The sequence below is a fragment of the Polyodon spathula genome, chromosome 1 (assembly GCF_017654505.1).
Source record: "Polyodon spathula isolate WHYD16114869_AA chromosome 1, ASM1765450v1, whole genome shotgun sequence".
Taxonomy (NCBI): Eukaryota; Metazoa; Chordata; class Actinopteri; order Acipenseriformes; family Polyodontidae; genus Polyodon; species Polyodon spathula.
In genome coordinates, this window is record NC_054534.1 from 25,476,079 (window position 1) to 25,502,051 (window position 25,973).

Consider the following 25,973-nt stretch of genomic DNA (forward strand, 5'->3'; position numbering starts at 1 on the left):
AATTCTCTCTAAAGCTACCCAGGACTTTTTTTGGAAAGATCTGCTGAGTCGCCCCGATGTGGTAGTGACGTTAGCCTCTAGTGATTTGTTCTCCCGATGCAGTGAGGAATTTGTCCATCTTTGGGAGGCTCATATTTCTTTTAATGTTCTGCTCTCAATGGAATGGAACTTTCTCCTAAATATATCTCTGCAGGGAGGGTGTCTAAACATCCCATACACTGGGCACGAGAAAAGGTGTGTTATCCATTGTAATGTTTCTGTAATTCAAATCCAACACACTCATTTTGTATTTACGATAGTAATATTTCTCAGTTATTCTTTGTGGTTTGTTAACTATCAGACTTGATTGTTTCACAATTTTCCAAAGAAGTGACAAAAGCAAACAACAGAAAACTGCAATTCCATATTGGAAAAACACCCTTCTACACCCTTTACTGTAAATCTGTGCTAGAATTTATTACCAGCTTGGTATTCAGTAAGAAAATACCAATCTCTGTTGTAATTATCAACTATTGCTGGTCACCAAGACAATTTTACAAATCTTTACACAGAAGAAAATGAAACTTTTTTTCTTTTTTTCTTTTTCATCATTTAGACAGGCTGATCGGATTTCTAGAACACAAAATACACTGGTCTTTCTTCAAATGTTTTTTTTTTTTTTTTTTTTTTTTGTGAAACAAGCAGTTAGAAAAGAAGACAGTTTGACATTTTGCTTGCAGCTTGCTGCGTCCCCTCAGCTCACAAACAGCTGCTGCCATGTTCACTTTGACAGCTGCATTCTGTGCATTCCGATAGCCCCTTGCTCATGATCTATGACCTGCCTGTGCCTATATTGAACAAGATCCACGTCTAGAGGTTATGTCAATAATGAGCGTTTATATACCGAGCATCAAAAGAAATGTATCACTTATATTTAAGCATCAAAAGTAACTTATCACTTACATTTGGTTAAAATTCACTAATCGAAAAATGACAATCTGTTTTAGAGCAGGCGCAGTGACTTTTTATTATGCTGATTAACAATTGACATCACGAAGATGCTGTAAAATGACCTGTCGATTCTGGGTAGGTGTTGTGACTCTTGGTCTCCCAGTTCGTGGCCTGTGATTGGCAGTGTGTGTCTGGTTATACCGTCTCGCCAGGTTTGAAATTGCTGGCTGTGAGCAGCCAAGACGGCGAGTCACAATACGCTGCCCTAGTCCAGCCTCCAAAATGTCGATTCCAAGAAGGCGCTGCTCTCTTGACAGACTTGGCATATTGTTGTTGTTTTTGTGGGTTTTTTCGGTGATTTTCTTTATTGCTTTTATTCAAGCTAGCAATCTAACAGCTAAAATCACTCCATATCCAGTGTCCAATCAACTGTCTCACTAATTAGGTGATTAAGTGCATATGCTTCAGTCATAGTCACTCAAGCGTGTCACGGTCAAGGATGAATGATCAAGTGATCAAAAAGAAACCAAATACATTTTGCCAATGTCCGTCATTTATATACCTTATTTGAAAGTAAATGTGTTATAATTGCTGTAAGTTTCTTTTGATGCTCGGTATATATAAAGTGGCATGATGTCTCTTCTGGTAGATCCACGCTTGCTGTGTAGCCGATCTAGCTGACAGAAGAGATTCACTTTGGCACTGGCAAGCCACAACGAGGAAATGCCTATAGGGCATATATTTACTGTTAATTAAATATGTTATCATCAACGAGTGATACAATGAAAAATGATTTGAGCTGGACTTTCAAACAGCTTTAAAACGGTCCATAGTTAAACCACATTGTGATGTGCATAACAGCACCCCCTATAAGCAATTTATATTGTATACTGTATTCCCCTTGGCTTGATCAGTGCCACTACCAAACCTCATCACTCTGCAATGGGTAGAGAGGTAAGCGACATAATGTCTGCTTGTAGCCCAAACCAAGTCACCTTATACTAACCTTGTATATTTCGTAGTATTATTCTCATTATTTAAAAAAAAAAAAAAAAAGTGTTTGAAGTGCATTTATATTTTAAACCAGAAGCAAGGGCAGTCAGAAGTGTTATTACAGTACATCACAGCATGATATATCCATGACAGAGTCAGCTGTTAGTTTTCTGAAAGTATTAATATAGTACGTTTAAATCTGATAGTGTGTGGTAACAACCTTTCTGTATGTGATGACATAGTTAATCACTACTCTGACAAAAGAAAGCTTGTGGAAAAAAGCAGTATTCATTATACTTTTGCAGATGATTTTGATTGATTTTGCAATATTTAAAACAAAAAACCATGAACAGGTGCATTCAAAATTCTTGAAATGGGTTGTCGAGAAGCACGAAACATTTGAAGCATGTAGTTGTCAACAGAAAGCATGAATACAGTCGTCCCCAACTGTCTTTTCATGCTTACACATAACACTGCAGCAAAGCAGCTGTGTCTCCTTTAGACTGATTTACCTTTACAGTAGTGCCCTGGAAGTAGTGCCACAGGCCAGTGTTATGTGCAGAGTAGGGGTGCAAGTTCTTTCTGTTTAGTAATTTCTTTACAGTAGGTCAGGATCAGTACTCTAATGGTTTGTCCTACCATGGCAAAACACAGGGTTCAAAAACAAGGGAGGGCTCACGAGTGGCGCATCCAGTAAAGGCACTCTGCTTGGAGTGCAGGATGCGCCCTATAGCCTGGAGGTCGCTTGTTCAGTTCCAGGCTATTTCACTGCCGACTGTGGACACACAATTGGCTGAGCGCTGCCTGGGTGGGGAGGGTCTAGGTCGGCAGTACCAGCGACCCCTGAAGACTGGCCGGGCATCTGTAAACTACCCAGAGCTGCATGGTCCTCTGATGCTGCACCTCTGAGGTGGCTGCATGGCAGGCCCGCAGAGTGAAAAGAAGCTGCCAGTACACGTTTCAGAGGACAAGTGTCTGTCTTTGCCTCTCCCAAATCAACACAGGGGTGGCAGCAGTGAGCCGGGGTGCAATAAAAAATAATTGGACATTTCAAGAAAAATAATTTGTGAAAAAAAACCAACACCACTTGTGGAACTTTGAATAACATGGCAATAAACAAAATGCTAACATCCCTTTGTGAATACCAGCTTTATTGAAATGTAATACTTTCAAATAAACACACAAAAACTGTCCATATTTTTAATATGGAAAACCAAAAAGTTGGTATTCCTTAACATTAATAAGCTTAGAGTATCAAAATAAAAATAAAAGGTGATATGAAAACAAAAAAAAAAAGCATGTAGGATAAAGAAATAACCATGCATTAATGATGTTAAACAGAGGCAATTAGAGTACAACAAAAATACAGGACCAGTGTAATGCTGGCTCTCTATATTTCAACAAGCCTGTTGCATTTCACAAAACAGTTAACAGAATACAAAATGTAATAGATATGTAAGATGAAAAAGGCAGATGAGTTATGTGATCTTAATTAAGTTAACATTTTGATAAGTGCACTTAACAACTGACAAAAGTTAATTACATAATCTTTTTTTAAAATACATACGCAGGCACTTTTTTTGATGCATTGATATGTTGAAGAAACAAAACAATGAGGCTGAAAAATATTCTAAAGAAAAAGAAATATTTAGAGATTTCGTATCTATACTGGCAGCATTAGCAAAGAATGCAAACCTCAAGTGAGTTGTTTTATGGGGAGGGCAGGTTGAGAGGCAAAGTGACTCATTTGGTGTTTGTTTTCTTTTATCAGCAAGAACAATTCCAAACACAGGTTTCCCTGCTAAAGTTTAGAATTTAAAACATAATTACCTATAATACAAGATTGGCAAAAGGTGCTGAAACTAATACAACTTCGAATGTGCATGACAAAAGCATGATACACAACAGCTTGACATTCCAAATGTTCCTCTAGACACTTAAGTTGAGGGAACATGAAGGCTTGGAACTTGGTTTCAGAGGACTATGTTTCAGGCCACTGCATGGCACACCAGAGGAGACTTGGGATTTGATACAGCAAAGTTGCCTCAAACTAGGTCTCCCAGTCTCCTGGAACCAGGGTTCAAGCCATTGCTCCTGAAAAAGTGGCTTTGTGTTCCCTCAGCTTTAGGACTCATGTTTCAGTGTCAAAACTTGTTCAATACATACAAAAAAAATCAAAATTCTTAAAATATGGACTGATTTTCTAAGGTTCCCAAACTAAAAAGCTTAATGTGGAATACAGTATGTATACCTTTAATATATTGGTGAAGAGTACAGAAAAACAAATCTACCGACAAAAGCCTCACTGTTGATACAAAAATGTACCGTTATTATTATTTATTTTTAAAAATCATTGTTCGGTACATAAAATGAAAAAGTAACCTTTCTATTGTGTGATCATTTCTCAAAAACACATTCTCACATTAAGGCCCAGAACCGACAAAGGCAAGTGCATCCAATTCCAGGCACTTTATATTAAAAAAAAAAAAAAAAAAAAAAAAAAAAAAAGCTTCATAACAATATTTAGATATGAATGTTATGGATGTGGTTACTTTTTAATAGCACACTGTTTTTCATAGTTTTTCTGATGATATGTATAAGTTTAATTTATTAATTTATGTATAAAAAACCGTAGCCCTGCAGCATTGCATTCTAACATTCACCAAGTTTGCTAGAGCCACAAGGCTAAGGGTTGACAGAGATAAACTTCCTGGTCATCCCAAAGCCATTTAACCTCTGACCTCTTTGGAATACTCATACACATATATAACAGAATGACTCCACAATTACAAAATACAGAGTATGTAACAATTTTCTTTTTCTGGCTAGCACTTTTTCATTCTTTCGTTACCTGTTACCTAATTTAGGAGCTGCAATGCTCTTTTGGTCCAGCAAGTGGAGCCACAGGCAACACATCTTGCACAGCATGGCAGACTGCAGTTCATAATTCAGCCATGGAAAAGTTTAAGCTAAAAGCCTGTATGTGTTGCATCAGTTAAAAATATATTAGTTATAGTATAATAAAAGCTTTACAAGCAAACAAGTTCACTGTATTATATCAAAAAAAATTAATGTTTGATTAATGTAAGGAGTAGAATGACTTGCACTATCAAGGTTAACAAATGCACGGGTGTAATTCAACAATGCACCACCCACCCCCCACCCCCCCAAAGAAGTTTTACCTAACAACTTTCAACTAAATGTAAAAATAGACATCTCTTAATGTTGACCTATTTTAAAGCAATCAATCTGTTCATTAGGACATGCTATAGTTCAAATGCACTGATGCTTTTCTATTTTGTTTGTTTCACAGCCCAAGGGGACTGAATAAGATTGTATTTCTTTAAATATAAAAATATATCCGGATGGTGCAGTTCGTTAGTTTTGTTCATCCTCCCGAAGCTCAGTGGGCAGGAACTTGTACTGCTGTTGCCTGATCGTTGCCAGCTTCTTCCGAGCTTCCTCTAGCTCCCTCTCCTTCCGCAGCATCTCTTCCTGGGCTGCAATAATCTGGAAAAGACAGGCAGGCGTATGTTTTCATTCCAGCACTGAAGACAGGTATTACAAAGCTGTCGATAGTTCTAGAGCACCTCGGCATGATAGCCCTTGACATTTCTATTTCAAATTGGTCTGGTGCCTCTGAATGTTAAAATCAACAAACATCTGTACTTCCGAGGGAGCTACATGAAAACATTTGGATAGGAAATCCACGTATCCTACCTGCAGAGATTTGTTTATCAAGTGTACATGCGTAGGGATTGACAGCACTGCTTGTTGACACTATTACTCGCCAGTCAATATAAGAAATGTGAACTACCATCAGTCTCCACCCACCTGAGCAATTCCGCCGACCATCTTGCTCTTCACCACCACAGCTTCATCGTCGTGTGCATCGAATGCTGCTTTCTGTGCCGCCTTCACCAGGTTATCAGAAGCTCTCTTTACAGCATTACCAGCAGCCTGAATAGCAAAAAGACCAATTCAGTTAATTAACGTAGAGGAAGCACTGTAAATTAATATGGCTGCATAGCTTAGAACTGGATTGTCTTCTAGACTGGACAAACTGCAAAGGAATGAGTTAATAAACATTAGAAACCACAGAATTTTCATCTACCAATCAGACAGCTCTGTTGCAGGGCACTATCACAAAGTCGTCGATTGTGTAACTTTCAGATGGAACATCTCACTTTAAAAAAGCAAAATGGAAGCAAAGCAAAACAATAAAAAGATAAATAAAACCTGTAAATGGAGATTTTAAAATGCGTAAAATAACTAAACATTAAAACCGTGATTAACGGGCGTTTTTCTTGGCAGTCAAACTTGTCTGGACGGTAGCTCTTACTTTCCCAAATCAGTACCAGATAGTAATGTAACACACAAGTCTCCAATCTGGGTTATATTGCTTAATTTTGCATGTCATACATGCTATTTATTAACAAAAGAGAAGGCCTCAACCTGCCAGGTTTCTTTGGCCTGTTGTCTGATTTTCCACAGGAGCAGCACACAGTGGCCAATATATCCAACAGTTTTTTTTTTTAAATTTACTTTTTGTTTTTATCAGAAATCATTAGTTAATACAGTCCTCTGCAAAGGGAATGCAGCACCGTGCCAAGCCGGACAGCGAGCCAAAACAGACTTTTCTGTGCACTCCAGCATAGCTTTAAATGGTAAGGTAGGCTGGAGGAGAAACTGGCTCACCGATGATTCATTAGCAAAACACACAAACACAATTAATCTTTGAGGCCCGTTTGGCAGAGATTTTTAGATTGTGTGTTTATTGCCTTTTGCGGATTTTAAAATCAAGAGAGAGGGCCACGTGGTTACGAAGCGAGAGCTGGAACAGGGATTCAGCACCTGCTTAAATGCCAGAGCTCTGCTGGTCCCTGACTCAAACCACACAGTGGGCCCTTGTGGCAAAGCGTAAGCCTTGCACATGGAAATATGTAGTTTAATGTATGTTTTTGTGTTAATTGTTAATATTTAATTGTTTAGCTGCTGTGGCGCTCCACTGGGGACGATTACCCGTCTGTGTGGAGCATCAGCTGAAAGCAATCAGCTGTTCCAGCAGTCGGGTGGGTGTGTCTCAGCGGAGCGTCAATATAAAAGCCTGGCGATCGCTGTGATCGGGGCTGCTGCAAGGCCTGCCGTTTTCAAAGCACCTTTGATTTATAGTTTGTGGTACTGTGTTTTATTTTGCACTTTTTGTATAGTTTTCTGTATTAGTCCTCTGTGTGTTACCATCGCTGGTAGCGTCACATGACCACCTTTATTTTACTTTTCGTTTTCTGGTTTGTTTTTTGGGTCTTCCTCGAGTCATGCGTGTGGTCGCCGCTGTTCAAGCACACAGAGAGACAGACGTGGTGTTGATACTGAAACCCCGGCACAGGTGCGCAGGTTTTATTATCAAACAAACAGAAAACGAAAGTAAAATAAAGGTAGTCATGTGACGTTACCAGCGACATATTTCCATGTGCAAGGCTTACGCTTTGCCACATAGCCCTACACACAAAGCTTGGGAATTATTTCAATGTTTTGATTACATCAAGTTTGATACACTTTGAAGACTACTCAAGCCTGCTGTCATGCATATAATTTTACTTAATACAAAATTTGCTTTAAATAACTCACAAAGGTCATAAGGCGATATCTGTGGCAATAGCCAAGTCCTTTTAACGTGATCAGACTCAACCACAGCATCTGTTCACCATAGGGAACGAACTGAATATTCATCTTGGTTTGCAGATAACTGAAACTTTCAGTATTAATGGAAATGTATCCATGTGCCCCTTCAGTTAAGCAGCTCTATCTAAGCCATATGCTCTTTTCCTTCTTATCCACCTGACAGTTCAATCCCACAAGTGATTGCACTGCAGTCTGTCCCACTGCCCTTGAGATGTGGCAGGTATCAACGTGGGAGGAACAGCTTACTTAACTTCTAATTATGAACCATCTTCTCATGAGAACACTCTTATTCAAAAGAACATTGGAGGTGAAAAAAAAAAAGATACTGTATTTAATCTGTAGCTTAATCTACAGTTTAGTATCTAGGGTTAATATGACAATGGAATGCAGACGCAAAGAATTTGAATCATTTGGCATTTAATATAAATTTGAAGTTAGCAGCTGCTAGCACTTGGTTTCAGTCACAGCTGATGGGGTGAGGGATTAGTTCAAAATAACCTAGCCATGTTGTGTATGGGATACATTTCTACTAAAGTAAGTTAAAAGATAACCCTGTTTTCGCTAGCATTTTAATATCAAAACTTACATAAGCTATCATATGCTTCCTCATTGTTTGGATAGCATACACACAGATGGGCACAACCTGACAAACCATCAGAGGTAAGTTTACTTGACAATGTATTGAGCAACATTAATCTTGCAAAACATGTTAAATATTGGACTTGAGACAGCATGGCAATTCCATCAATGTGTAACCTCTTGCTTAAGTCATCACCACATCAGACTAAGGTAAGAACAGCACTTTGAAGTTCATACATTTGTGCATTTAGATTACCCATAACCCCAAAAATCAAGGGGTTTCCAAAATCATCCGATACAAACTACTTACTAGCGTAATAAACATTATATTGTATTACTGCTTTGTTACATTCTGTACACATCCTTTATTTAACACTTTTCTATAATGATTTTTTTCATTAATACACAATTAGGTGGGACCTTTTTTTTCCTCCAACTGGCATAATTTATTTCATAAATTCAAAATCAGTAGCCTTGTACTGTATTAATGGTCATCTGACCTTACCAGCCAGCCAGTAAAGGCCTGAAAGAAAAGGGGCAGTTTATTAAGCGGACACCAAGGTTCGCTTCCTTTTGTGAGGAGATAATTCAGGTCTCACTATTACAAAATGAACCCTTTTTAAGCAGAAAGAAAAAATGTTATTAAACATTATTTGATGCATTAAGTGCAAACCCTTTCACTGAGACATACAAACCATGTGACATATACCAAATATTCTGCAGTTAGCATTCATGTTAATTGCAGGATATTTGGTATATGTCACATGGTTTGTATGTCTCAGTGAAAGGGTTTGCACTTAATGCATCAAATAATGTTTAATAACATTTTTGAATGACCCACTTGTCTGATGTTATTAGGAACTTATTATGTCTTTTTGTTTATTTTTTTAACCCTCCCAGCACTGCAGTGGTGTGAATAAATTACTCTAAGATACAAAAAAAAAAAAAAAATGCTTTCATGTTTACTGCTCTCTAATCATAACAAACTGTATATTCAAGACTGCAGTTTTTAGCTCCAGGAGCCTGTTGCTGCTGTCTACTGCGTGAATGGAATAAATGAAACCATATCACAGATAAAAGGGTCACTATAACCTACCCTAAATATAGAGCTCACTATAATCCAGCAGTGACAGCTGTACTCACAGGGATGTCAATATGAAACACTAGAAACTCACACTTCCCATCCTTGAAGCCCTATTTTTGGAAGCTACTTAACCTTGTACTTTATGAGGCTTACTGTTGACGACGGGCCCAGCATGAAACAAGGTCAAGTAAAGCAATGTGCTTGGATGGGTAGTTATAGTACTAGTTAGGAACCACTTCAAATTAAGCACAAGCCTTAGAACAATTGATTAATTTGGACACATAAGAAACTAAGTTGCCGACTGTACCACTAATATATATATATATCTATAAAGTCACATAGTTGTAGTTAAAAGTTTACATACTCCTATGGAAATGTATCATTTTTTTTGACATTTCTCAAAAACAAGAATTTTACGAAAAATCTTATGTAGCTAAAGTTTTGCTTTTGTGAATGAGGAAAAAAAGTTTTAAGAAATAGATGTCTACAATTTATTTCAGCAATTTTTTTATTTTTTTTGCAAAACTCAAAAAATGCCAATTCAAAAGTATTCATACCCTTTGATGCTATGATTTGTGCTAGAAATTTCAATATGATAATGCAGAACCTAATTCTAGAAAAGTCTAGAGAATGCCGGATTGTAGGTGAACATTTTTAGAGAGTATACAAGGGTTAGGCACAGGATGATTGCTGTCATTACCAATAAGCCAATATGTAAAAAAGTAAAGAGCTATCTGAAAACCTTAGGCATACAATGATTTATTGTCATAAAGCTGGAGAAGGATACAAGAAGATTTCCAGGCATTTAAGTATCTCAATTTCAACTACTGTTTCTACTATCAAGAAGTACAAGACTCATGGTACTGTCACAACACTCCCTTGGTCTGGAAGAAAGAAGGTTCTTTCACCAAGAACAAGTAGAATTGTGACTATGGTTAATAACAATCCGAGATTGACTGCCAAAGATATTCAAAGTGAACTGGCTGCAAGTGGGACTGGGGTTCAATTTCAACCACAAGTTGAGTATTGCATGATCACAGGCAAAGAAATTGTCAAAAGGACAACCGCTAAAAGGTTTGCAAAATGGATATTTGGTCACGCTGATAGTCGTTATGTTTGGAGAAAGTCTGGTGAGGTGTTCAAAGAAAAGAACACCATACCTACTGTCAAGCATAGAGGTGGTAATATCCTTCTATGGAAAAGTTTTTCTTCTAATGGCACAGGAAATTTAGTTCCAATACATGGTAAAATGGACTCCACAGCATACCAAAAGATACTGGCCATCATCTGAAATCCTTCGCTACAAAACTTGGTTTACAGCGCAACTGGACGTTCCAACACGACAACGATCCAAAGCACACATCAAAATCTACTTCAGAATGGTTAAAGAAGAATAAAGTCAAGGTTCTGGAATGGCCCAGTCAAAGTCCTGATCTAAAACCAATTGAGAATCTTTGGTATGACATGAAGAAGGCTGTGCACAAGAGAAGTTGGAATTTGAATAAACTGGAATAATTTTGCATTGAAGAATGGTCAAAAAAATCACTAAAGAATCATGCCAAAAGCTCACTGACTAATATCCTAAACCGTTAAAAGAGGTTATTATTGCTAAAGGTGCCTCAACTAGCTATAAATTGAATTTTCTTTGTCAGGGTATGACTACTTTTGAATTGACATTTTTGTTTTGGAAAAAAAATTGCTGAAATAAATAATCGTAGACATCTATTTCTTGTAAGTTTTTCCTCATCCGCAAAAGCAAAACTTTTGCTACAAAAGATTTTTCCTAAAATTATTTGTTTGAGAAATTTCTAGAAATTATACATTTCCATTGAGGTATGTAAACGTTTGACTACAACTGTGTGTATATGCATGTATGTATTTATGTATAGTACCGTACCGTACCAGTCAAAAGTTTGAGTACACCTGCTTGAAACCAGGTTTTTCATTATTCTAACTGCTGCTTAGTTTATGATGCTTTTAACTGTATAAACTTGTCTATAAACACTTAATATTTCATTATATGACACAAGTACTTGTACAAGCTGATAATCATACGTGAATTGCATTCAAAAATGTAATTTTTAAATGAAAATGTAAATCTCGTCAATTTCAATGAAATAGTCACCCAAAGCAAGGGGGTTTCAGTCTGAAGCCCAAGTCAGTTAAAAGTCTGAAATGTGTATAACACGGTGTTAGAACACTTCACTTGTGACACTTAAGTGTCTTTGTTAGATGTTCTCTGAGTTAACTAGCATGTTATCTAATCAACATTTTGTCATCAATTATTGTTAACAGGTGAGGGTACATGATTACTATAAATATAGGTAGCATAGGCACAAGTTTGTCTTTCCTGAATGTAAGGGAGCAGAAAATGGCAAAATACACTCATAATACAAATTTTCAGCCCTTATGCACACTTTTATTCACAATACAAAACAAAACAAACAAACAAAACCCTAGCTCCCTCGGAGCACTAACTAAAAATATGCACAGGACAGCCAAGCTGTTTACCCGACATAACACAAAAACAAAACACTAATACTAACTTCTATAAAACCAAAACGCAGCTTTTAAAGAGACCTTTACGACTTCCAGTCAGGCTCTATACTCCACAGCAGCAGCCCAGAACAAACTGGCTGCACTCTTTAAATACCCTGCACCTGGTTCTAATTTACAATTACCTCCAGGTGCAGGGGATAATTAACAATTAGCAAGTAAATTAAACAAAAGGAATTAAATTAAACAAAACGTGCATTTGCACATGTTTTTAGGCAGGGAGGAATCTGACCCTTCCCCTGCCACCTTACAATATATATAAACACACACACTAGAACGCTTGGTTCCTGTGGAATTACTGGACGCTGACGTATGAGATGATTTCCAAATTAGATAATTAGTAGATTGAAAATTAAGGAAAGGCACTGCGTGCATTAAGTAACTAACCCACTCGGGGCAGCTCAGTGAAAGAACCCACTGAACGGCATACTCAGTTCCACTCCTCCTGAGCAGCTCAGAGTGCTGCAGAGCAGATTTAATTTGTGAGCCGAGTGATCGTGTACAACCGGGCGTGTAAGAAAGACATTCTTTACCTGAAGCCTCTTCATGGTCTGGGAGTCCTGGTCTGCCTTCACCTTACAGGCCACCAGGAGCTGAGCTGTGGACGCTGCCACCTGCTTGGCAGATGAGATGAGTTTTTCCTCGCTAGCGTGGCCCTGCACAGCCGAGTTAGCTGCCTCGCAAAGGTTGCTGGTAGCTGCAGCAACCATTCGGGCCTGACGAAGAAAGGCGAATGCTGGGTCAGCGTTTGTCAGAAGAACATCACATTCAAGTTGAAATAAACCCTACCTGCACAATTCAAGCAAAATTCATATTTGTTCATTTTAGTTAAATGTCCCAATCACCCCGTTACACTAAGCTACTAGACTTCTATGAAATCCTTTCTGTCTTTTATGATCATGCAGTAGGGACAGATGCTGCTGTCATACTGTAGGCACCACCTTAAAGGCTCTTGCCTTTACAAATGCCAAAACAACCATCAAACATTCAATTAACATCAGTTAATTTAAATATGTCAACTAGCTCAAATACAACACATTAGAAAAAACATTTCATGGAGATACTCACAGCTGAAATAAGACCCTGAGACCACTGCCCATCATCCACAGCATTGGCTGGACTAGCGCCCACCTTGAAAAGAAGAAAGGAACTTAAACACAGCATCAAGGACAAACCACCATACGGTTATTGTAATCAAAAGATGAGGTCTTCATTCAAAGTGTTGAGTGCTAGCTTACTTTTCCTTGTGCCACCAGCTCTCTCTGAGCTGCAGAGGCAGCTTTCACCAAAGCACTGGTTGCCGCGGCGATGGATTTAGCAGCTTCCAAAATCTGTTCCTCAAAGTTCAGGCTCTCGTCTGCTTCCTGTCAAAAATAAAATAAAATTAAAATGAACAAATATATAAAAGAGAGAGATTATCTGAGTCTCTATAGACTGTTTCCTTTCATGTTCATCATATAAAACTTACGTAACAGTGCATTTACAGTATAATTCAAATTACTGTTTAAATATAAAAATGTACACTTCTGACATTCTTTTACGTTAACACTAACTCAGTAATAAAGCAAAGGGAATTATGACAACAGCAGCATGTGTTTATATGTGATTACATGAACACAGTTAACCCTGTCTTACGCTCAAACTTAAAATAACTACTTCATAAAACCCCTTGATTTGATCGTTCAGCAAAGGGCATATAAAAGCATGTGTTCCTGTACCTTGGGCTTAGCTCGAGGTTTGAGCTGCTCCAATTTCTTGGCTGCAGCCTCAATAGCAGCAGCAGCTCCCAGAAGTTCATTCTCAGCAATAACGGTCGGGTCTTCAGGATCAACCCATTCTGTGCCTGCAGAGAAAAAAAAAAAAAAAAAAAAAAAAAAGTCAGAAACAGAAAACATGAAGGAATTTCATCAAGGAAACAAATATTCACGTCACAATAACATTACAGAATAAATTTTAACCTTGCTGATCCTTAAAAGTAATTATAGCTTACAAAATAATTTCATAAATCTTGCCCGTTTTGTAGTTACATCCGCTAAATAGGTCTGAAATGTGCAGTTTTGAAAGAAACACAGTATTAGTAGATTTGTGTTTTCATTTTAAAACATGATAGCTGGTACAGTATTACATTAAGTTAAAGTGTGCATTTGCACACCCTGGGTAATTTTAACACAGTAGTGTCTTCAGGGCCAAGCATATTACTGGCTGAAAGCATGTCAGTCAACAGGAGAAGCAACTGATTGAATATTGACAGGAAAGATGGGGACAATTTCACCCACCAGGTGAAATGACTTGGAAAGTGCAAGACAACCTAAAAGCATGGCTTGTGAACAGAGATGTACTTAAGCTAGAGTTTCTTTCAAAATTGCACACTTGAGACCTATATAATGAAATGATTTGCATGTCAGAATTTATGGAACTATTTTGTTAAGTTAAAATTACTTTAATAGATGTATCCTATAATAACTCATAAATCTTTGCATCAAGTTTCCTCCCAACTTGTTAAAATGATATATACTGGGGCTGCATGTGTGTGCAAGTTTACAATTAAAATAGATACGCTTTAGAATTTAAAGAAAAAATTCATGCATACTCAGTGTTACAAAGGTGGTGTCTAGGGCTGAACATACAGTGTGTGGAAATCAACACTTATCCTCACCCCAGCCTAGTGCATCCAAACTAACCTATTCCTCCAGATCAAGCAGCTAACAATGTTCAGGTATAATTTGGCTATAGATCAGCACAGAACAATATGGTGTCACCACTAAAAATGAGATTAAAAAAGGCAGCTACTGCCGAGCCTGCACAGGGTTACCTTTCATGGCCTCTGCTGCCTGGATGAGCTCTGTGACAGAGCCGGCCACTCGCTTGGAGTAGGAGGCCAGCTGCTGTTTCAGGTCATGGGACGGCTTCTGAATAATCTGACAGAAAAACAGGGCGATTATTAATGCATGTATTGTGCAGTTAAAAACAGGCAGCAATAACTTCATCATAACTTAGCTCTTTCCAAAGTAACCTAGCCAGGCAAGTGATGTTAAATGGTCAAAGAACTAATATAATATATGCTTCTGAAAAACATGCAACATATGGAACTATAGTAAATAAATCTAACTTTCACAACCCCCCTGATACAGTGAAAGCATTTAAATGTCAAAGCCATTAATAAAAATAAAAAATAAAAAAAACATTGTATATAATTTTGTTTTCTAACCAAAAAAAAAACCAATTAAAAACCAACAGATATTCCCATAAAGTCTTCTGGTAGATAATGCCCAGTTAATCCTCCCTCAACCACACGAAACCTGAAGCTACATTGACACTATGCACACTCCAAGAATGTACATGCATTTTAACAAAACATGCTCACACACAGCATTTCACTAGTTCCTAATCTGTTCAAAATAAAAGGAATAAACAACCTTAACTTACATATACACTGCTGTGCAAAAGTCTTAGACATATGTTTTTTCTACTCTGATGCATTATGAGCATCAACAATTTACTGAAAGCCTCCACTAGTGTTTTCTACTGTTATAACAACCTTGATGCTGATGCTCATAATGCATCAGTCGAAAAAAAGTTTTAAAACGATATTCTGAAATCGTACCGTGAAAAAAAAAAAAAAAAATGGGCACCATAGGTTTTAGTGGTGATCTACAGGACTGGTATTTTGCTGCTATTGAATGGACTACTGTCATGCATGAGGAACGTACTGTATGTGGGAATATACCTTAACAGATTACATATAGTGACGAATGAGCTACTTTAAAAGGGAATCTAAAAAGGGAACACAAAACTGTAAGTGCTAAAACTACGCTACAGAGCATTTTGAAAGACACTGCAAATCCAAAATTCTCATGCCAATGACCAAGAAACTAACAACATTGCTGTTCTTTCTACTCACCGGCTATCACATTGAAAAACAAAAAAGAATTAAAAAAAAAAAAAAAAAAAAAAAAAAAACAATACATAAATACTAATCAATTATTAAATTTGAATGTAAAACACATTAAAAGGCAAATTAACCCTCATTCACTTCAAGTATTTCCACACAAACAGCTTTAAAAAACGTTGACAATATTAAAAGTTAGAACAGTACAGTAGCAACAGTATAAAATGAGATAACAATCTGCTTCCTAGTCAGTTTATAAGTCTAGTTTTATATCACATCCCCACAGAGACATTTATATGCAATGCATATCTTTACACATAGATCAGAAGTCTGACACATTCCAACACATTTAAAATGTAGATAAATACTTTGTCCCTTTTGACTCCAGGCTTCCAATTGCTCTGTATCTTGTATAATTTAGAACTTAGGAACTTTGAAAACCTACACCATGCTAAAACAGTGTACCATGCTGCAAGCTAATCCTGGGTCTTATAAATCCCTCACACCATTTCAACAAGGTTACACAGTTCATCTATTTTCAGAGCCCTCAGTAAAAGCAGAAAGGCTGTGGATCCGAAGTAAAATGCACACGTTTATTATTGTCTGTTGACAGATGCATTGAAAGAAAAACATAATTAATTAATGAGTATATATTCAACTAAATCTAATGTAATGACAAAAGATACATTTTAAGAAAAAGTATTTTCGATGTGGGGTGGAGTGTTGGTTTAAACCTACATTAGAAAAATGAATGCATTTGCTTTGCTCAGGTAAAAAATAAAATACCCTCAGAATGAAAGGGTTGCGATGCAGTGCTTGCCTATATGTTGTCAGTCACCAAGGCATTCACGTTGCTGCGGGCAGGTACTCACCACCAGCACGTGCTCCAGCAGTCCCAGGTACCCGACGGCACACTCTTTTCCATATCGGAGCGCTCTGGTTTGCACATCTTTATTCACCGCAGGGTGATACGCCGCTTGCTGCATAAACAAGAGAGTTACATCGCTTTTATATTCATTCAGACTGAGACTGAGACTGAGACTGCACATGGGTCGGCCTCTCCAAAATCCGTGTTTTTATACGAGTTCAACGGCTCAAACTATTGCTTTATTTAACCAGTTTTAAACATGGTCATAATGTAACCACCCTTAGAAAAGTTTCCCACAGTATTTTTGTATGGTAATTTTGTCCTTTTCCCATGGTTATGCTATGCATTTACCCTGGTTTGCCATGCTTTTTAATGTGCTTTACTATACCTCACTGTGCTTTACAGTGCTTATCATGCTTTCACTGTGCTTTATTAGACCTTGCTATGCTTTTGCTATGGGAAATGTTTGCAAGGGCATCCTCCTTAAAAATCGTGCATTACATAACAGTTGCTTGTCATTGTTATGTTTGCCTGTTCTTAATCTTATTACAAGCACTCACATTGCACAGCACGTACATTCTATTTTATTCCCTCACCTTGCAGGAGTTCAGCATCTCAGCAATGGCTTTGCGACTCAGGTTAGCCGTAGCGATGACGTCTTCCTGACGGCACGAATTCCCAGCAGCCACTGCCTTTGCAGTCGCCATGGTGATGCCTTTGGTTGTGCGGATAAAATCTTCAGGTGTCGCAGTCTTAGGTGGTGGCTCTTTGCTGTTGAATACCTATAAAGAAAAGAAACATATGCTTTGAAATTGTGCAATGCAACACCATCCGTCTTCCACCTCCTACATTAAGCAAATGTGTAAAAATGATTTGTTATTTTTATGATATTTACGTGTTATGCATGCATTACAAAAGCAATATGGTTTTAACCTTTGATTAGAAGGTTGCAGAGACTGCAATTTCACTAACATACCCTATGCCAGCTACCATGGCCCATCTTATAGCTTACCAAAAGCCTTTGAAGAAGGGAAACACTTCCACACACTTGAACAATGTAAAAGTGTTACTCACAGCCAGCTCCTGCTTAATGTGCTCAATGGTGGCCTCCAGGGCTCTGGTTCCTTTGGTTGCTTCATCTTCCACAGCCTTGACAGTCTTCAAGAGCGAAGTCACATTGGTCACCATCACCTAAGAGGAGAGGTCAATAGATAAACAAGGTTAGCTCTACATAACTGCAGGTTTTGATAACTTCCTCAAACTAAATTTCAGTATGACAAATCAGTAGGAATAAATTAAGACAGCAACAAGCAGTCGCATGGTTGGTATCTTTAATGAAAAAAAAATTACATAAGGTTTTGTTTGTTTGTGTGTATTTTCTTTAGATGCCTAAAGTATATCAGTAAAGTTAGTATTTAGTTTTTAAAATCATGTCCTGATAATAAAAGACTTGAAGCTTCAGTTTATATTGCCCAGGACAGAAGATTAAACTATTTAAACAACAATTGGAAAAGCTTTAAAAAGCACCATCACATTACATGCTCTTATAATAGAAGTCGTGTGTCAGTAATATACACAAACTGCCATGCTGTAAATACAAAACTAGAGCTATCAGTATGCTGAGAAACAGAGGGGGAAGAACAAATTAAAAATAAACAGGACCTTATGCACATGCATTTAAAAAATATGAAATTGTGACACTCAAACTGTATATGCTGACTTGCACATACCTCCACATACCCAGAGATTCATACCCTCTCAATAGAATGCCTTTGGCACATTTCATTACAAATGGGTAAGCAGCTCTCCAGATGTGTGTAAAACTATAAAGTGAGGTACACCCACACATAGTGCTATAACGCCTGTTCCCAGAGACATGCATCTATTGGAGGTAAATAAATGTATTGAGTATTTTTCTATTGTTTCTTCTCTGATGTGTGAATAATTGTTCTAGGTTTCAAGAAGAACTTCACAGGTCAAATGAGGGCCAATATCAAACAAATACAAATGTTTGTTTTATCACATAATAGTTGTTTTAAATAGATGTTATTTTAACTTTTTTTTCCCCCCTCCATTTGTGCAGAGGCCATGCACATGGTTCTCTGTATTTACCTTGGCAGAGTTCTTGAGCTGAAACATGGCAGGATCATCATGAGGCTTCCCTGAGGCTCCCTTCGTGGCACTGATGAGATCTCCAAGCGCCTTGGCCACATCCTTCACTGCGTTGATCAGGACGACCTGCCAGGCAAACACAGACAATGCATCACTGACGTGAAGAACAGATTGGTGAACTGCACCGTTAGGGTATACTGACACCTTGTGGCTAGAATACAACATTACCTTTTTAAAACTTGCTCATTTCATTTTGTCATGCTCTATCATTTATTCACTGAACCATGTTAAAGCATTATCACCCCCCCCACCCCCAACATAATTCTAATTTAATCCAGCCCTTATTGGAAATAAAATATCACACCACACTTCTGCCCCTATTCCACCCTAAATTATGGTTCTACCTCTCCCTAAACAACGGGACAGGGTCTTTTCCATAACAATGCTTCATTACACTACTATAACACCCTTTACAATACATGGAAGCACTTAGCAACTTCACTGGAATGATGAGAAAAGATATATCCATAATGGAGAACAAGCAGATGAGACATCACAATGCTGCAGTAACAGGCAACAACAAGCAAAACATGCCATGAAAACAAGAAAATGCAGGCACATATTAAAAAAACAGGGTTTGGAAAGCTTTCATAATTTGTTAAATTAGTTTTCATGTTGGTAGTAAAAAAAAAAAAAAAAAAAAAAAAAATACAATTATTCATAATAATGATCATTTTTAATAAGCAAATACAACTAAAATCAGCTTTTTCATTTTAATCGGAAACCACTGCCAAAAAACAAGAATGAATAAAGACAACCACATGTCTCATATACTTGTTACTGTCTGAAACTGATATTTTTTAATTTTGTAAATGAAAAATATTTACAACCACGCCGGACTCAAAAACTACATGTGTAGCAACTTCAAGTTTCAAGTCATTTGCTTTCTGAAAGAGCCTACCCCACGTTTTATAAACTCAAGTAAAATTATCTTTCCACTGCTGCAATTTAATCTGTATGGGGCTACCTATATTCTAATGCATGTTACATGTACTACGCAGCTGGGGTGACTGGCATGTGTTTGGATACTGGTTAGAGAGAACTCCAAAGCCCACGAAAACACTGGAAACCAGGCAATGGCGAAATGGCGATTTTTAATGCTTAAAAATGTCCCCTACAGCAAGTTGGTTCATAAGTTGTCTGGAAAGGTTTCACAAAAAGTAGCCTGGCATTTCTTGGGTTTCAAACACTATTTCTGCAACTGCACCTCATAGCACTGATTGTTTTGAATATTGTTTACTTGTGTGTATTTGTAACTTTGGAATAAGCTGGTTCTAACAAATGAATGCCTTAGAAATGCCTGTCTTCTTAAAGGATATGCATACTGTATGTTTAAACCATTACATTACAAAGTGTCAAAAAACTATTCATATACTCCTTAATAGACTGTGGGGCAACTTCTTAGCTGAAATTAATTCTGGAAATACATTTTCTGGATTCAAAATCAACCTATTGCACGGCACACACTACAGCATTTGGTTTCACTACTTCTGTGAATCATCTCCTACAATGAATTTCCAGCAAGTCCCTAGATTAGGAAGTCATTGCATGGTACATATATAGGACAGCATCTTGCACCCTCTTTAGACAGTAAATCTATCTACTGCATTTATTTGTTATATGTTTGTATATTTATCTTTTTATGGTTACCACAATTCTTTTTTTTGTTTTTTTTTGTTTTGTTTTTAATATTTCCAACATATTTTTCTTTAAAAGGCTTCAAAGGTTTTAGATCCATGTTATTTTATTGTTTGACGGATTAACGCATGATTGGCAAGAGAAAACGAAAGTATGAATAGACCACAAAGAACACAAAAAAAAAGTTGAGCAAAAAATGCATCATATTTTTGCAATGGATGGTAAAGCAAGTAGGCAAAAACAAAATGAATACAACACACATTAAAGTAGTGTTAGAATCCAGACTGAAGCCGGGTACAATGTTTCTGGCATCAAACATGGAAATATGACGGGAAGAAATCATTTCACATTTAAAAAAAATAAACCTAACGTCATAAATCAAAATCGGATGGAATTCTGGGAATGTTTTGCTTTTTATTTCTTTTTTTTTTTTTTTTTTTTTTTTTTTACAGGCTGACATAGTATCCTCTGCAATAATTCTGATAACAGTGCAGAGGAAATTGCTGCATCTCCAATCACTGCCAACAGCCATACAAATCTCCAGCACAGTCACATCATTGAAGATTGCACTAGCGCTCGACAATGTCTCCCACTGCTGGCAGAACTGTGAAAACGTGGTCAAACAAACCATGTAATGCCTATCTTACTCGGTCTACTAGAGATTAAATTGTACATAAAAGTCTCAGCTTCTATGCTTTATGAACCTGACTCTATGAAGTGTCTTTTTTCATCCCAGTCTTTTCATAGTATGAAGCATACTCACTCACACACTGATGCTATAAAATGTCTTCACAACTTAAATTTGTTTCCAAACACAAACTATACCCACATCCTGACTGACAGAAACCCCAGCTGCAGTAAGTAGTGGTTCCTTTTTCATAAATATAGAACAAAAAAAAATAAATGAGGATGTGGTTATTTTGGTCATGTACAGAAAAGGGAATAAAAATAAATTTCTGTAGTTACTGTATATTTCACAACAAAATATTGTCAACTGAAAACAGCCGATTGATATAAAAAATGTCTGTTACCTGTGTCTCTGGATCCTCAGCTCCCAAGCTAGCTGCTCCCAGCTTCACTACCTCAGCCAGCTTGGTGATTGTGTTGACTGATGACTGAGCCGCCTGGGCCAGCCTCTCCTGGCTTGACCCAGCCCCCGATACCAACAGCTTAGTGTCTTCCACCAGAGCTTTGGCAGTCTTCAAGATGTTCTCCCTACAGAGAGGAAGCAACAGAAAGAAGCAGAGATATCAAAAGCAAATAACAAACATTTAGTACACCTAAAGCATCTCTACAAAGTACTAAAAACAAGCTTCCTTGAATTGGATGGTTAAGAGCACAAGATGAGCATTTTAAAACAAGGTGTCATTGGAAGCATGGAGGGGATCGGGTTATTTACTACAATTTGAGGGAGAAATAGTTTTAGTTTCCCAGCAGTTGAACCCATCTGCCCACTGGATAAAACAAAAGCAGAGCTCCATTAGAAGAATTAAGTGATAAAAAAAGAAGGTTGAGGAGGGAAGGTCACTTATTAATATATGGAAATGTGGCTTATAACTCTCTACAGACCATCACTGGTAGATGCAGGTCATTAATACTGACGGGATGCTACATTTTAGTGGCTTGATGCAATCAACATGTGTTTTGAATCAAGTTCGGAGTTGTGGAGTAAATCATGGTTTCTGTATGGTTCGCTGATTATGTCTTCGTGTTTACCTGTGATCAGCGAATGTCTCGGCGTTCTCTCGGTTGAGGGTGCCAGCTGTTGCGAACATGATTGTGGTATCCAGGTCAGCGATGATGCCAGACACCGCGCTGCCAGCGGTGATGCAGGCTTGGGTACCACGGTTACCAGCCTGCAGAGCTGCCAGTACATGAGACACCTAGCAAACAGAAAAAAAGAGAATTGTTAAAATGAATGTGTTTTTGTTAAAATGTCCAATTGTTCATTTACCAATGTCTGGAGGAACTTAGTAGTAACAGCTATGACAGGTGCATTCAGGGAAAGCACTTGTGGCTAAATCAGGAGGTGCTCCAATCTCAAAGTAGATGTCACTAGGGAAAACAGATTGTACATTTACTTGAAGTGCTATATGACAACCTACCCCCAAAATGATGGCAAATACTGTTTTACAATTTACCATAATGTATTAAAATACCTTTAAATAGAAAAAATAAAATAAAATAGAAGGCCTACCTTTTCGGAGACCTTGCGTGCAGACTCAATGAGCTCCTTCTTGGTAAAGGCATCGTTAGGGCTGCACTGCAGACCCCCGGCCTTGGTAACCAGGGTGGCACACCCGTGACCCAGCTCCTGCACCCGGTTCTTAATGTGGGATCCAATCTGTTTAAACAGCAAACACAAACACGAAGACTGGAGACTGTTATACACATTCAAACAACATGAGCTGTGCAGACTTAAGGCTGGACTTTACTTCATTAAGAGTAAGACTAGGCATACTGTACCTCTTCGTTCTCTGCAGTAATAGCAGCAGGTTTCGCCTCGTGAGCCAGCTGCCCAAACTCACTTGTGAGCTGATTAGCCAAAGAGCCCAGCTCATCTGGATTGGTGTTGGATTTTGTAACCTAGCAATGAGGGGGGGGGGGGATGAGGATTTAAAAAAAAATAATAATATTACACAATGAATGAATGTTTAATTCCTACTAGATCAGGAAACCTGACTGAGTCCATGTACATTTGCATCCTTAGATATTCTCAAAAACTATTGCTCCAATGGATGACGCAACAGAGTTTCCAAACTCTTACCATTTCCTGTACAGTGACGGCAATGGCTTTGGCGGTCTTCACCATGGTGGTCTGGTAGTCCACAAAAGTGCCCTCTGGTTCACCGTCTGGGCCTTCATCAATCTGTTAAACAATATTACCAGGGAAATCTTTAAAGTGCTTGATTCTGGGGGCCGTACTGGATGTGGCAGAGTATGTTTATATTTCCAGTTACACCCGTTTCTCAGTTGGACATGTCTGTGCACTAGTAATTATTATTCCATAGCCACATAAACAAGTCTACAGTACATTGGTACACTTGTTTATTTTAAAATGTACTTTAAACACGGGAGGAGAATCCTACACAGTCCTGGAGGGATTGTCCTCTACTGGGATAAAAGGATCTTTAAATGGTGCGGGTGGCACTACCCATCAGGATTGATCAAGCGAGAAACACAGCCTTCTGCACTACATATTCATTAGAGCTTGTAATATTGGCATTAACCTTGTTAATGGCCTGGGTGATGGAGTCCACCATGCCTCCCACAGCTCCAGAAGCACTGGCTGCCTCTGCCAGGGTGGCTGACAGGTCATCCACAGCCTCCTTCATCATTAGCACAGACTCATCCACTGCCTCCTGTGTGTGGGCCGCCTGGAGAGAGACAAGGTCATGTGACGATCAGCACAAACCAGCTTTAACCCTTAGTGGTCCATTTATTCAGTGCTTATCAGGCGCGTCAGGTCCAATTTATTTTACACGCGCTGTTTAAATCCCCCCTCCCCCCCCCCCCCCCGAGTAAAACAGGTTTAAAAAGGCACTGAATCGCAAAAGTACACTCAGTACTGAATCTCCAGCCAAGCCCTACCCCCTGTTCGCTGTATTTTTCACATAACTCTTTATAGACGTGTTGTAACAGGGAGAGATCTGTGCTGACTCGGCTGGCGTGTTCACGGGCTGCAGGAAGAGGGTGGCAGTCGTCCAACAACTGCCTGTGAGTCATGGCAGTGACACGGGGAGGTGGGAAAGTGGGTGTGTGGACTTTCCCCCTCTCTGAATGGCTGAGAGGCGCGTCTTGGGAGATTGTTAGCCCTATAAATTAACGCTCTGTTGTTTCCTCAGATCTGCCCTTTTAAACGCGCAGAGTGCGCGGAAACGCTGGTCCACGACCGAATGGAACGGAACAGAACGGAGGTTCAGAGCGAGACAGTGAGGGAGGGGAACCCTTGGGCAGATCCCTGAATAAGGATAGCTGAGCAGGCTAGGTAGCCGGCAGCGTAGGACGATGATCCGGGCCGCACGGGCAGCGGCGACCGGGATATTGCTGCAGAGTGCAGCACCTTTTCTTTGTAGTTTTGTTACTGTTTTATTTTTCCTGTTTCTTTGTGCCTTCGATTTTTGCAGTATTGTTTTGAAGCACCTGCGAGTGCGCCTGAACTGTTTACTCTTGCTTGGTATTCCCGTGGTTCTGTTTACCATAGTTGGTAAGCAGACCACGGACTAACAGCGCCCTCTGCGGGCTAAAGAAACCCAACACGCCCCTGAAATAAATCTGGGCACCTGTGTGGTGTTTTCAATTACACCGGTCTGTCTCCTGGTCAGTGAATTACCCACACCCCTTCCACACGTGCATACTGATAAATCCTCTCCTGACCACTCGTTTTATCACCAAACTCCTCAATAATGCAATCCAAGTCATTATTTTATTACTATAACATCTCAAAAAGCTCTGTAAATGTCAGTGATATTCTTTGAGCGATGGATGCTGAAGCATCTACCTCCTTTATTTGTGTTCATGTTATCTCTGTGGTGCATGGGGCTATCAGATACGCCTTTTTTTTTTTTATGGCTTCATTCGGCTCCTATCGGTCACACACAACCACTGAAAGGTTTTCTCAGCTTTTACTGGAGATAAAATGACTAGAGACCTGTGGCTTATGTCTTTTTGATGATGTCAGACTGGAAAGGGAAAACTGTAATGTCGGACCTGGTCCGACATAGGACCGCAAAGGGTTAAGAAGCATGATGCAGGAGAAGGTTCCTTTAGGCATTGGTTTATACTCCTCTGATCCCCTGTTTGTGATTTTTCTGGTGCCAAAAACACAACGAGTTTGGCCATATTCTTTTGACCACTACTAATACATGTGTTCTTAACAGGGGATTAACAGTCAGGGCATAGGTCTTCAGGGGTATCACTGTTCTGGCTGCTACACTAAATGTTGTACTTACTTTAGGATTTCCCCCTGCCTCTTTGGCAGTGTAAAGCATCTGAAGGGCAGACTCTGCCAGCGTCTTGGTCTGATCCAGCAGGTTCATTTGTTGCTGGCTGTCCACGATCTTCGAGGCTGTTCCAATAGACGCCATGACAAGAGGCTCAAAGTAGCTTGCCATCTGAGACACCTAGACCAAAACAAAAGCAAAATCCTGGAGTAAAAACCAGCATTAAACTGAAAGGCATGAGTCATAGTCAAAATTCTTCATGACAGACCCTGAAAGCGATAGCATCCTCATCTTACCATGAAGATGCTGCACTGTGACATTTCTATTTTCTTAAAACCAATGAAACTAGCTTTTAAAAAAACGCTAAAAACAGAAAGTTGATTTAATTGCATGCAGTACTCATATGACTTCTGAATGGCTCCCTTCCATTTCAGTAGTGTATGGAAGTTGCTTCTGCTAAACTCCCTTTCCAATCATCTAAGAAGTAAATCAATGAAACCAAAGCCAAAATTATAACTACCATCAGTCTGCAGTGTTGTGTCTGAGTAACCAGGAACACGCCAGGAAATGTATATATCTTTCCATTTAGACGTCTATTAACAGATTATCTTTTTTTTACAGCCACAAAAACCCTCTAAC

At 38.6% G+C, this 25,973-nt stretch overlaps 1 protein-coding gene across 4 annotated transcripts in view; it reads right to left on the minus strand.

The window, feature by feature from the left end:
• Positions 1-3,973: 3,973 nt before the first annotated feature.
• Positions 3,974-25,973, minus strand: part of LOC121316057 (talin-1-like) — a 91,295-nt gene continuing 69,295 nt past the window's right edge. For all 4 annotated transcript variants that reach the window (XM_041250792.1, XM_041250809.1, XM_041250783.1 and 1 more), the window contains 18 exons: positions 25,344-25,514; positions 23,622-23,768; positions 23,159-23,260; positions 22,858-22,977; positions 22,589-22,735; positions 22,108-22,274; positions 21,423-21,606; positions 18,694-18,819; positions 17,656-17,772; positions 17,178-17,363; positions 16,586-16,693; positions 14,637-14,742; positions 13,543-13,667; positions 13,063-13,188; positions 12,893-12,955; positions 12,358-12,540; positions 5,758-5,883; positions 3,974-5,433 (listed from right to left, as the gene is read on the minus strand). In XM_041250792.1, coding sequence (XP_041106726.1) covers positions 5,302-5,433; positions 5,758-5,883; positions 12,358-12,540; positions 12,893-12,955; positions 13,063-13,188; positions 13,543-13,667; positions 14,637-14,742; positions 16,586-16,693; positions 17,178-17,363; positions 17,656-17,772; positions 18,694-18,819; positions 21,423-21,606; positions 22,108-22,274; positions 22,589-22,735; positions 22,858-22,977; positions 23,159-23,260; positions 23,622-23,768; positions 25,344-25,514 — 2,436 coding nt within the window. In that variant the 3' untranslated portion in view covers positions 3,974-5,301. The remainder of the gene's footprint in view (positions 5,434-5,757; positions 5,884-12,357; positions 12,541-12,892; positions 12,956-13,062; positions 13,189-13,542; positions 13,668-14,636; positions 14,743-16,585; positions 16,694-17,177; positions 17,364-17,655; positions 17,773-18,693; positions 18,820-21,422; positions 21,607-22,107; positions 22,275-22,588; positions 22,736-22,857; positions 22,978-23,158; positions 23,261-23,621; positions 23,769-25,343; positions 25,515-25,973) is intronic.